Source organism: Abramis brama (assembly GCF_963993115.1).
Source record: "Abramis brama genome assembly, chromosome: 12".
NCBI classification, from domain to species: Eukaryota; Metazoa; Chordata; class Actinopteri; order Cypriniformes; family Leuciscidae; genus Abramis; species Abramis brama.
In genome coordinates, this window is record NC_139974.1 from 13,592,528 (window position 1) to 13,606,388 (window position 13,861).

The 13,861-nt window shown below is 39.5% G+C and overlaps 1 protein-coding gene across 1 annotated transcript in view; it reads left to right on the top strand.

Moving 5' to 3' along the window:
• The window catches only part of nudcd1 (NudC domain containing 1), a 28,259-nt gene extending 22,358 nt beyond the window's left edge, over positions 1 to 5,901 (top strand). The window contains exons 9-10 of the mRNA XM_084131234.1: positions 5,023 to 5,182; positions 5,337 to 5,901. Of these exons, the coding sequence (XP_083987360.1) occupies positions 5,023 to 5,182; positions 5,337 to 5,623 (447 nt within the window). The 3' untranslated portion in view covers positions 5,624 to 5,901. The remainder of the gene's footprint in view (positions 1 to 5,022; positions 5,183 to 5,336) is intronic.
• Positions 5,902 to 13,861: the final 7,960 nt, after the last annotated feature.

Below are 13,861 nucleotides of genomic sequence, written 5' to 3' on the forward strand. Positions count from 1 at the left end.
CTCACTGAAACTGAGTGATAATTGAAATAATAAATGTTAATCAGGACTTGATTAGATATGCAATGTTAAGAAAACACTTATTAAAAGTGAAATGATTACTGTACTTAAATCCAGTGATCATATGCTGTGGGTCTCAGTTTTCAGTGATAGTCACATGACTAGTGGCTGGTCACTATGTGCAATTCCATAAACCTGGAAGACCTTCTGAACGTATATGCAAGCAGTATAGGTGCATTTAGAAAAGAAAATTTAAAAGATATAGTAGTAGTAGAGAGAATCAGTCAATTATTAATATTTGACTGCCATTGTGAGAATAACATGTAATCAATAAAAAAAGTAACTGTAGCCTGAATACAAGTATTTTAATACATCCCTTATAACTAACAATAAAGTGGAAGAGATTATCAGGTTATGTCGCTTTGCTTGAACTAAAGGCGTTATATAATTTGTTGCACTACATAAAAGAGCGCCAAAACGGTATTTATCGTTTGAATTTCATAATAAAATTTACAGATTTTGAAAGCTGAGACAGCGATATCAGTACTTCTAAATGAGAATAGATTAAAATCGAGAAATAAATATATTGTTACCCAACCCTATCATTTACTTTTACTAATTCTGCTGATTAAAAATTTTACGCCAAGTTAATCAGCTGCCTGACATCAAATGTTTCGATTTTTTTGTGGTAGGGCAGTGTAAATATTTGCATGCCAAGCAGGCAAGCAGAAAAAAAAATCTTTATTGTTGAGCTTTTCACAACCACTGCGTTCATGAATTAATCATGAGACTGTGTGATGTTCTTGTGAAGCAGTTCTGGCACAGCCAGGTGCCCATTTGTGGAGAGCCATAAACATTTCGACCTCTCACCGAGAGACCAAACAGCAGCAAGTGTGACTCTGAACATAATGAAACAGAGGTTTTAAGGGCCTTTATTTTAAGACGTGTTTCATTATATGACCTCCTGTTCTCTTTGTGTGCTGCTGTTGACGGCATAAACGTGTACATCATGGGGTCAGTTACATTTGCTCTCAACAATACAGGGAAACATTTCAGAATACCCTCGCAGTGTCTAGAATGGTTGGCTTTGTGTGTGACTTTTTATCAAATGAGTGGAGACAGTAGATAACTAGAACGTAAGTGACTTAATCTCTTTTTGCAAAAGTTGTTCCAAAAGGCAGGCAGCAACATTATGATTTTAAGAAACCTCATTTTGGTCAAATTCAGTTTTAGGATGTTTTGCACTTGCTCAATGAAGATACATAAATACGTCTTTCCTCTGTTTGCTTGTCTTTGGGATGTATTTATATTCAGTATATTTCAGTTCTTGTGTTCTCGGTTTTCATTTCTTGTTTTGTTTCTGTTTCCAGCCTTGGGTATTCAATTATGCCCTTGTTTGTTTCCATGGTTATGGATTCATTTCCACCTGTTCCTTGTTCAGCTCCTCCTCCTCCTCTCATATTTATGTTTTGAGTTCTCAGATTTCTGTTCTCGTTCATTCTACAACAGTGGTTTATTTTCCTTTTTTCCTAGTTTTCTGGTAATGATCCTGAGTTCCTAAAAATAAAAAGGACAGAATGCAAATATTCCCCCATTCTCTCCTTACACGCCACCACTGTGTCACAATATGATTTTTTTTTTTTTAAATGTTTTCTAAAAATAAATCTCACTAAGGCTGCATTTTTTTTAAATCATAAATGCAATAAAAGCAGTAATATTGTTAAATATTATTACAATTAAAATGTCTGTTTTCTATTTTAATATATTTTAAAATGTAATTTATTCCTGTGATGTTAAAGCTGAATTTTAAGCATCATTACTCCAGTATTCAGTGTCACATGATCCCTCAGAAATCAGTCTAATATGCAGATCTGGTGCTCAAGAAACATTTCTTATTATAAATGTTAAAACGGTTGGGTTGCTTAATTTTTGTGGAAACCGTAATTTTTCAGGATTATTTGAATAGGTTTAAAAGAACAGCATTTATTTGAAATTTATTCAGCCTAACACAATCAGAGTTATATTAAATAATATCCTTGCTCTTCCCAGCTTTGTAATGGCATTGAATAGTTCCCGAGTCATCCTTCCACCGGAACTCAACTCTCTTGTGAACGCGCATATGGCCAGTGCCAGAAACCAGTGATTAGTTTAATAGCAGTAATATAGTTTATAGTTATAAATATTGATATTTTTCTTACAAAAATGCATCGCTTCGCTTCAAAAGGCCTTTATTAACCGCCTGGAGCTGTATGGATTACTTTTATGATGGATGGATGCGCTTTTTGGAGATTCAAAAGCTCGGGCACTGTTCAATTCCATTACAAAACTGGAAAGAGCCAGGATATTATTTAATATAAGTCCGATTGTGTTCTGCTGAAAGAAGAGTCCTAGGATGGCTTAAAGGGTTAGTTCACCCAAAAATGAAAATTCTGTCAGTAATCACTCACCCTCATGTTGTTCCAACCCCGTAAGATCTTCGTTCATCTTCGGAACACAAATTAAGATATTTTTGATGAAATCTGAGAGCCGTCTCACTCCTTCATAGGCTTCTAGGTGACCGAAACTTGCTGGCCCAGAAAATGTATTAAAGAGATCGTTAATATAGTCCAAGTGACTCCAGTGGCTCAATCTTAAGTATATCAAGCGACGAGAATACTTTTTGTGCTAAAAAAACAAACAAAAATAACGACTTTATTCCACTATTCATTTCCTTCTATCTGGGCCTCGAGTTGGTTCACGTAGTGTTTTTGCGCAGCAACGCAATCACACGTACGCAACGTACGTCACACGCATCACACACATGACCAGCGTCGGCCAATAGTGAGCCTACGTGGTGACGTGCAACACAGACGCGCTGCGCAAAAACACTACTTGAACCAACTCGAGGCCCAGAGAGAAGGAAATGAATAGTGGAATAAAGTCGTTATTTTTGTTTGTTTTTGCGCACAAAAAGTATTCTCGTCGCTTGATATACTTAAGATTGAGCCACTGTAGTCACTTGGACTATATTAACGATCTCTTTAATAACTTTTCTGGGCCAGCAAGTTTCGGTCACCTAGAAGCCTATGAAGGAGTGAGCCGGCTCTCAGATTTCATCAAAAATATCTTAATTTGTGTTCCGAAGATGAACGAAGGTCTTACGCGGTTGGAACAACATTAGGGTGAGTAATTACTGACAGAATTTTCATTTTTGGGTGAACTAACCCTTTAAGGGTGAGTAAATTATGGGATAATTTTCATTTTTGGGTGAACTTTTCCTTTAAGCTGAAATTGCTACATAAGTGTCCAAAGTAAAGTCAAATCTTCCAAAACTTTGGAAGTTGTAGTGCTGCTTTGTGTGGCACACATCACACAGCATGGCTGCTTATTTAGAGGGTTGATGTTTCAGTTAGGATGCTGCCTTTTTTTTTTAAGGCAGTTTTCTGTGAATGCAGTACAGCTCAAGGCAGCTTACTTTGGTTAAAATAGAGCTTTCACTGTTCATTTTGAAATACAAGGACATAACATTTGTCATTTCAACTCTAATCTCTGGATGCCAAAACCAAATAATTAATACTTTTGACATCCAAATATTTCTTGTAGTAGCATCACTCATTCCCTATCTACATTGATAAATATCAGCAATTAAACTATTTCCAGACCTAATCTGAATAGGTTTCTGAATGAAAGTGTTGGCAATTTTAAGAGGCATTTGATCATATGAAGCTGTCTCCACTTGTGAATATCGATCGTCACATATTTGCTTTGAATTTAATGTGCAGTTAGACTAGTGAGCAAAGAGAGATGAGATTTCAAAAATTGAATTTTTAAGGAGATGTTGACAGCTAGCATTCATCAAATGGATTTTAGGACAAGTGTAAAAGCAGAGGTACAAAAACGTCACTTGAGAATTGAAGTCGTAGCGCTTATCATTTTCAGTACAACATGAAGACTGTTGTGATTCATAACTAGAGAGACATTTTACATCATGTCCGTGACTATAATGATTGACTTACAGCTGCCACCATCTTGCATTGCTGTTGTTTACTCTTAATGGTTCAATCCTGCTGTCGTTTCAGATGGGCACCCCATAATGGGATCTTTTTATGAGAATATGTATGAAGATCTTTTTCTTTCTCATTTCATTTTCTGCTAGAGTGACAGCATAATAGACAGACAGTACAATGAATAACTGACTCAAAAGAATTCAATATCCATTCACATCCATTCTGCTTGCCAGCCTTTATATCTACTAAGATATTATCTTAAAGAGGCAACAGCACAGAGAATATAGTTTTGTTTGTTTTTTGGGGGGTTTTTTTGCAACAAGGTATAGACAAAATTGGTCATTTTACAAATGCTTTAACAATGACAATGTTGTAGATCATTTAAATGTGTACATAATGCAAAACTTATCTAGACCAATTTATCAAAGTCTAAATCTAAATAATTAATTTGAACACATCTGATTCCTTTTCTTTTGTTAAAAGGTTTGTGGTCAATAGGATTTTTTTTTTAATATGCTTGTTCAGCAAGGATGCATTAAATTCATCAAAATTGACAGTAAAGACAAATGAAAGGTGTCCTTTTTAACTTTGTGTTCAACAAAGTATCCAAAATAAACATGGTTTCCGCAACAACAAAAAATTCAGCACAAATGTTTTCAACATTGATAATATTAAGAAATGTTTTTTTTAGTAGCAAATTGGCATATTATAATGATTTCTGAAGGATCATGTGATTGAAGACTGGAGTAGTGATGCTGAAAATTCAGCTTTGCCAGCACAGGAATAAATTACGTTTTAAAAATATTTTGTAAGAATTTTTAAGAAATAGGTTAATTTAACTTGTAATAATATTTCCCAATATTACTGTTTTACTTTATTTTTTTATCAAATAAATGCTGCCTTGGTGAGCATAAGAGACTTCTTTCAAACACATCTTACCAACTCCAAACTTTTAAACGGTAGTGTTTTTAAAGTGTGTGTTTAGTGTTAGATGTACAGATCATTTTGAATTCTTTACATGCCTTTTCTTGACCTTTAGGTGAGCCTAGGAAGCCACCAGTTCCTTTTCTCTGTGCATATTGACCCCTCTGAGATGCCTGCTTTCTGCTTACGGCACGATGTCGATGCACTGCTGTGGCAGACCCGTACAAACCAGGACAACAATATATGGGAGCACATTTCTACTTTTAATGCACTCGGTAAGACAAGCTGTTTGTGAACACTGTGAAATGTCTCTTAAACTTCCTTCTGATAGTGATTTTCCTTTTTTTGTTTGTAATGTCTAATTGGACAGTGAGATCTTATATGAGAGTTCTTATAAATCTTCATTCTTTCATCTTATCCCACGTTTAGGTTATGTTCAGGCTTCAAAACGTGATAAAAAGTTTGCGACCTGTGCCCCAAACTTCTCCTACACAGCTCTTTGTGAGTGCCTCAGACGTGTCTTCATTTACCGTCAGCCTTTGCCGGTCGACACGGTGCTCTTCAACCGGAAACAGGGTCGGCAGGTCGGGCAGGTCGCCAAACAACAGGTAGCCAACCTGGACACCAATGACCCCGTACTTGGATTCAGGGCCACTAATGAGAGACTCTTTGTCCTGACTGCCAACAACCTGTTTGTGCTGAAAGTGAACAATTAAGATTCTGCTGGATGAACTGACACTTCTGCTCCAAGGTTGGTCGCTGATCATTTGATTTCATTGGTGTACATTCAACTAATCCGGTACACCACTGTCATATTTCAGGACTGAGTTGGTATGAAATTCTCTAATGTATCTTTGTTTTTGTGTGTTAGTACTTGTCTTTACATGTAAAATATTACGCTCATATGCTCCTCCAGAGACACAATCTAGAGCATGAATGTTACATTGCATTCCATTAGAATGTAGATACATAAAATAAAAAAGCATCTGTAAGACCCTGTCTGTTTTCTGCTCATCGTGTTTTTTAACATTTTGACCACAATCAGTGCAAAAGTTAAAGTATTTACATTTTCCATTATTTTGTTCCCAGCAGACCACGACCCCATCAGAACAAACCTTTTTGACAAAGCAATTATTTCACCAGATATGAGTCAGCAGTCAAAGATCAACAGATACCAAATGCCATGAGAACTCGTCAAAATTGTACAGACAGTTGTGGCACATTTTACTAATAATGTAATGTAATTTTATGATATCATTGTCCTTGTTACATGTTATTACTATAGTAATAACTATATATTATGCAAAGTTACATACAACTAACCCTAAACCTGTCGGGCACTGTGTACGCTGTAGTAAGCGCATGATCCCAAAGGATAACTAAGGAGTCTTTAATAGTAAATTTGTAATAAACACGTAGGAGAATCACAGGGAAGAAGATCAGGAAATAACCACACTTAACAGAAACAGGAACAGATGCGTAGCACTAATTAACAACCAAGGAAACTAACAAGGGAACACAGGCAAACCAGAACAGGGAAAACTAAACCAAAACACAATGAAACTAAACCAAAATAGAGTATACACATTACAAAACCATACCCTAACTCTATGGTTAGTACATGTAGTTAATTAATATTACTCAACAATGTATAATTACACTGTAACAAGGACACCTTAAAATAAAATAAAATGTAACTTAATTTTTAATTGATGTGGGGGTTGATTTTGTATAATATTAATACAAAATTAATAATAATTGAATAACTTTTGTATTACATTATTTTTAAATTGATTTGAACATTTATTTCATTGTAACAGTTTGAAAACTGATTTCAAGGGAAGCTGTATTTGAACCACTAAGCAACATATTCTTACAGTCGCTCATTTTTCTTTGGTTTTGCAATTAATCTCCTCGTCTGTGCAGGCTATTGCATTCTTGTTCTTCACCTTGTGTTACAGACCTTTCAAATACAATTTGTCGGTATAAGGAGATGTGCCTTGGAGATAGATCTTTCTCAGCTGTTTTGTTTAGTGGGGTGAATCTTATTTGTTCAGGCCTCAGATTAAATTTTGTGTTTGTTATTAAATTAGGCTGTGATGTTTGGATTCATTATCTGCACCAGAATCCCTGGACAGCTGAGAGGAAGATCAGTTCTTCTGATGCATGTAGAGATGTTGGTTTCTGATTGTGGTGTAAATGGACAGTCATCATCAGGTGATGCTCTTAGATCAGTGAAGGCTGAAAGCAAAGCATTATTAAGACCAAAAATATTTATTGAACACCTTCTATTCCCTTTTTGGATATTGTTTTATTTTGTGATAAATAAAAGCCTGTCCGAGGCCACACCCAATGCGTCTGTCATTGCTCCTCCCATTAAAATATACTGTATAACGGGGTGATGTCAGGTTGAATGGGACACACTTCCAAGTCATCTCAATGGTAAAAAAGTGTCCCGATCACCCTGAATTCACCCTGTGTGTGTGTGCGCGTGCGTGTATACAGTTGTGGTCAAAAGTTTACATACACTTTGCAGAATCTGCAAAATGTTGATTATTTTAACAAAATAAGAGGGATCATACAAAATGCATGTCATTTTTATTTTATTTAGTACTGTCCTGAATAAGAAATCTTACATAACAGGCGTTTACATATAGTCCACAGAATATAAGCTAAATTTACGTAAACGCTGTTTACTGTGTGTCCATAGGTGGATGATCAGCGACTATTTTTGGTTTTGTGATGGTTTTTCTTGAGTCCCTTGTTTGTCCTGAACAGTTAAACTGCCTACTGTTCTTCAGAAAAATCCTCCAGGTCCTGCAAATTTGGTTTCCCAGCATTTTTGCATATTTGAACCCTTTCCAACAGTGACAATATGATTTTTGAGATCCATCTTTTCACTCTGAGGACAATTGAGGGACTCGTACACAGCTATTGCAAAAGGTCAAAATATTCACTGATGCTCCAGAAAGAAACCTTGAGCACACATAGTTTATACACACGTAAACACACACACACACATTTATGTGCAAACTAAAATGCTCACTTAAGACTGGGATAGCATTTTCATTTTGGAAGGGACATAATAAATTCTTCAGTATAGTTGTGTGTTCAAGGCACACTTGTGTGTTTGAAATGAATTTTTAGAGATGAGATCTATCTTCTCAAGTGCCTGTTTTATGGTACCAATGAATTTCATGAGATCGATGTGTGACAAAAGATCATGTCTTCCCAATAACAAGGACGTTTCAAAAGAAAAGAGCCTTATTCTCTTTACCATCTTTTTGTCCTTACATGGTTTTATTTAGAAAAAAAAACACCCATGGTCATTTTGAAGCCGTATGACACTGGAAAAACAGAAAAGCAGCCATTATATGCCCATAGAAAGGGAATATGTTTCCTTAATGGATAAACTGTTCTCCAGAATCTTACCATAAAGCATCTGCGTTCTGCACACCACAAATGGTGCAGACTGAATTTATCATCAAAGGCAGCAAGTGTGCTTCTCTCTGGTCTTGATATGTTTATACATCCTGCAATGGCGCATCAGCTTGTGCGCCCTTGTTTTCCCGCTTTGAATTCGACACCTGTAGTATTCGCTTTGAGATGCACACATCTCTTAATTTATTATTACTGAACAATCCTAAAGGATTAAACTCATCTTGAGAGTCACATGAGGTGGAGTGTTTCATGCGGAAGCTCTACTAGTATTCTAGAACAACAATAGCAAGGTTATAAAGAGAAATACAGATAAGCCATATAACTTTAAGCTTCTATATTGTCCATTAAACTCTGCAAGTGTCCAAAGAGAGCCTGAGGGCCAGTCAATAAAATACTCTGGATTGCATTATGGGGGTTTCTGGGATGCATTAGCTTGCCCTTGGGTGCAAACATGCTCTTTTGCAAGGCATTTCTGTTTATTGTTTTCACAGAAAGACTGTCATGGTTCATGAATTCACGATCTCTCAATTTACGTGTGTTTGTGTGTGCATGTGGGTATGGCCGCTGATTACCTTAATTATCATCGGCACCAGCTGCGGTCTATCAGTCATGCCTTTATATGCTTGTCTGCTGTCTTGTGTTGTCAGATCATTGTTTGATGTCCTTGGTGTCATGTCCTGTTATCTGACTTCTTAGCCAATCGTTGGATTCAGCACACGTCTACACCTTCACTACTGACTGGGTTGTCTATCAACGTCCCTGCATCACCCAGTTGCTGTGGTCTTCACCTCTCACTTGGAACTATTTTCACTTGTGGTCAATAAATGTTTTATTCTCGCTATTGCATCTCTTGCTTATTTTCACGTTACAGAATGATCTGACCAAACATGGATGCAGCAAGTTCGACCCAAGTGAGTTTTTGTCCCGGAGTGTTGCGGGAATGGATTAGCAAGAGGAACACCTAGCAAACACGGGTCGTGCGGTGCAAACCTAAGTGGCGCAGGTGTCCGAGCTCACCCAACAGATTCAGCAACTCAACAATCCCGCTACACCACCCACACCGCCTGTCCATCCCACGCCTCCGGAGCCCAGTCGTCAGTTGGAAGCACGTTTACCCACCCTGGAGACATATGCTGGAGAACCTAATTATTGCAGAGCATTTCTAACTAAATGCTCGATGTTTTTCGCCTTACAACCCCTAACATTCAACAGCGAACAGTCTAAGGTGGCTTTTGTTCTTACCCTGCTGACGGGACAGGCGGCTCTATGGGGAACAACGATGTGGGAGAATCAAGATCCAAGCTGTGCCTCGTTCCAGACACTCTCGGAGGAGAAGATGAGGGTCTTCGACCGTGCGGTGACGGGGCGAGAGGCGGCCAGGCTACTCGCCGATCTTCGACAAGGAGACAGATCGGTGTTGGAAATTTCCATTGAATTTTGCACACTAGCCACAGAGTGTCGCTGGAACGAGGAGGTGCAGCGGGACTTGTTCCTGCATGGGCTGGCTGACCGTGTCCAGAAGGAGATTTACGCTCTGGACCTCCCTCCAAGTCTTAATGGACTTATCGAGTTCGATGCTCGTCTGGACCGTATGGAGTGACGAACCCCACCAACCATGTTACCTGGGAACGCCGGAGTCTCACAAGCCAGTGCCGGGGACGCGGTCAGCCCCGTTTTCGATCACGAGCCCATGCAGGTAGGTAGAGCTTAATTTCTCCTTATGGACTCTCCTTTGGCACCCATAGTACTCGGTCATCCCTGGCTGGTAGAACATAATCCCAGGGTTGAATGGGGCCAGAGTTCTATCTCTGCCTGGAGCAAACGTTGTTATGCGTCTTGTCTTATGTCTGTATGTTCATCTGTGTCTGGTTCTGTGTTACAGGAGGAGGCAGTGAATTTGTCAAACGTGCCCATTGAGAACCTCAACCTGAAGGAGGTGTTCAGTAAGTCCCGTGCTGCTTCTCTTCCTCTGCATCGTCAAGTCAAGTCATCTTCATTTATATAGCGCTTTTAACAATGTAGATTGTTCCAAAGCGGCTTTACATTGATAATAGGAAATTAAAGTAACAGAGATTGTTTTGGCTTTATAGCAGCTCTAGAATAAAGTTATTGTCCAGCTAAAGTTAGTTTGATTGATTCACTTCAGTTTAGTTATTAACTTAGGGGCCGCTAACACGACACCGTTTTAACAAAAAACTCTTAAGTTCTTTCAGCGCAAACTTCAAAAACGCAAACCATTGAGAACGCAGATGGCGTGCACATGTACATAACGAGTTCAGTCTATACGTATGCGCGTTTGAATATATGTGCGCAGGCGTGTACTCCTTCCCTACAAATCAACCCTCAACATACTACTTGTCTGGCCTTAAAATTTCTAATACAGAATTTTTATCGCTTCCGCGTAGCCACGCGAACCGGAATTATCCCGACAACGCTTTATCTGTAGAGAGGTAAAGGGAGGGGAGGGAGGCCTTCACAGGGGAGATACTAGTTGACATTTCAGGACTGCGTTGTCGTCGTGTCCAGGCGCAGGTCCTTCATCAGATCTGGATCCGGCGGACTGCAGTAAACCTCGGGATAAACAGAGAGACTAATATTAGCGTAGATGCCATTCTTATTATGATGTAACATTCTTCTTATGAGTACATCAGGATTTATGGGATGTGTTCCCGGTACCGGCTGACCTAATCTATGCAGCCTAACATTGCATTATAAAAGTCTATAATGTATTATGTGAATGCTAGGTCAAAGAGATGTGTTTTTAGTCTAGCTTTGAACTGACAGAGTGTGTCTGCTTCCCGGACAATGTTATTACGCGTTTATTACGCGTGCAGGGCAACCATCCATGATAGCATTACAATAATCTAGCCTTGATGTCATAAACGCATGGACTAATTGTCCCGCATTTGTCAATGAGAGCATATGACGTAATTTAGATATATTTTTAAGATGGAAAAATGCGGTTTTACAAGATACTAGACACGTGACTTTCAAATGAAAGATTGGTATCAAAGAGCACACCCAGGTTCCTAACTGACGACGAAGACTTGACAGAGCAGCCATCAAGTGTTAGACAGTATTCTAGATTATTACGTGAGGAAGTTTTTTGTCCAATAATTAGAATCCTTGTTTTTTCAGAATTAAGTAGTAGGAAATTACTAGTCATCCAATTTTTTATATCACCTATGCATTCCGTTAATTTTGTGAATTGGTAAGTTTCGACAGGGCGTGAAGAAATATAGAGCTGAGTATCATCAGCATAACAGTGGAAACTAATTCCATGCTTCCTAATGATATCTCCTAATGGTATCATGTACAGAGTGAAAAGCAACGGTCCTAGTACTGGGCCTTGTGGTACGCCATACTGAACTTGTGATCGATGAGACATTTCTTCATTTACTGCTACAAACTGATAACGGTCAGATAAGTATGATTTAAACCATGCTAATGCAATTCCACTAATGCCAACATAATTTTCGAGTATTTAAAAGAATGTTGTGGTCAATAGTATCAAATGCAGCACTTAGATTGAGTAACACTAATAGAGAGATACAACCACGATCGGATGATAAGAGAAAATCATTTGTAATGATGCGATACTGTAGTAGACGGTTGCATAGTAATAATTTTCTCCCTGATGTTATCAATCTTATAAGTGAAGAAGTTCATAAAGTCATTACTGCTGTGCTGCTTGGAAACTTCTGGGCTTGAAGCTTTATTTTTTGTTAGTTTAGCCACTGTTTCAAATAAATACCTAGGGTTTTGTTTATTTTCTTCTAATAGGGTTGAAAAATAAGCAGATCTAGCAGCTTTTAAGGCCTCTCTGTATGCAATCGAGCTCTCTTTCCATGAAATGCGAAATACCTCTAGATTTGTTTTCTTCCAGTTGCACTCCATTTTTCTTTCCTATGACTGTGTTATAGATTTACTCCCAGGTAAGTCTCCACCTAAAGGCAAGTTATACTCTCTTTCTGCTCCAGAAAGGGAGGCCATGGAGAAATACATTTCGGATTCTCTGGCATCCGGGTTCATCCGTCCTTCCTCTTCTCCAGCGGGGGTGGGGTTCTTTTTTGTTGGGAAGAAGGATGGTTCTCTGCGACTGTGTATTGACTACCGAGAGATGAACAACATCACGGTAAAGAATACTTACCCTTTGCCGTTGATGTCTTCAGCCTTTGAGTGGTTGCAGGGAGCCTCTGTGTTCACGAAATTGGATTTACGCAATGCTTATCATTTGGTTCGCATCAGGAGGGGGGATGAATGGAAAACCGCGTTTATCACTCCCAGGGGCCATTTTGAATATTTGGCCATGCCGTTCGGGCTGTCCAACTCCCCAGCGGTTTTCCAGGCTCTGAATACATATTCGCCAACCTAAAGAGCTGCTTCGTTTCGGATCCCATCTTGATAACCCCTGATCCTTCACGTCAGTTCGTGGTGGAGGTCGACGCGTCAGAGGTGGGGATAGGTGCAGTTCTTTCTCAACACTCTTCCACAGACGACAAGATGCACCCTTGCGTGTTTTTGTCCCACCGTTTATCACCTGCCGAACATAACTATGACATTGTTAACAGAGAGCTGTTAGCAGTCAAGTTAGCCTCGGAAGAATGGCGTCATTGGTTAGAAGGGTCGGGGGTACCTTTTATCGTTTGGACCGATCACAAGAACCTGGAATATATTAGATCCGCCAACAGACTCAACTACAGGCAGGTTCGGTGGTTCAGGTTTTTTTCTGCCGTTTAGATTTTTTCCTCTCGTACCGCCCGGGTTCCAAAAACATCAAACCCGATCACTTATCTCGTATTTTTGATCAATCCGAATGCCCGTCCACTCCCGAGTGCATTTTACCCGACACTATTTATTTCCACACTCACATGGGAGGTCGAATCGAAGGTCAAGACGGCCTTAGAAGGGGCAACGCCTCTGCCCGGTTGCCCACCGAGTCGGCACCCCTTGTGCGGGAGGGGTTACAATCCGATGTTTTTCGATGGGGTCATTGTTCCAACGTGGCTTGTCATCCAGGAGTAGACCGCACCAGTTTTTTGGTAAAACAACGATTCTGGTGGCCATTAATGGCTTGCGATATTTGCAGTTTTGTCTTGGCTTGCTCGGTCTGTGCCACTGGTAAGACTACCAATCGACCCCCAGATGGGTTACTCCAACCGTTATCTGTCCCTTCGAGACCCTGGTCCCACATAGCGCTAGATTTTATCACCGCCCTCCCACCCTCTCAAGGCAGGACGGTCGTTTTGACCGTAGTGGACCGGTTCTCGAAGGCGGTGCATTTTATTCCCTAAATTACCATCCGTCAAGGAGACAGCGGTGACTGTCGTAGATCACGTCTTTCGCTTACATGGCCTCCCGATGGACGTGGTTTCCGATAGGGGGCCCCAATTTGTGTCCAAATTTTGGAAGGAGTTCTGTACCAAGGCTAAGGCCGATCGCCACCGTCAAAAGGTGTAGCTTTCAACCGAGAACATTCCGCTCCACTCCGTTTCTAACAAGTTAGCTCCCAA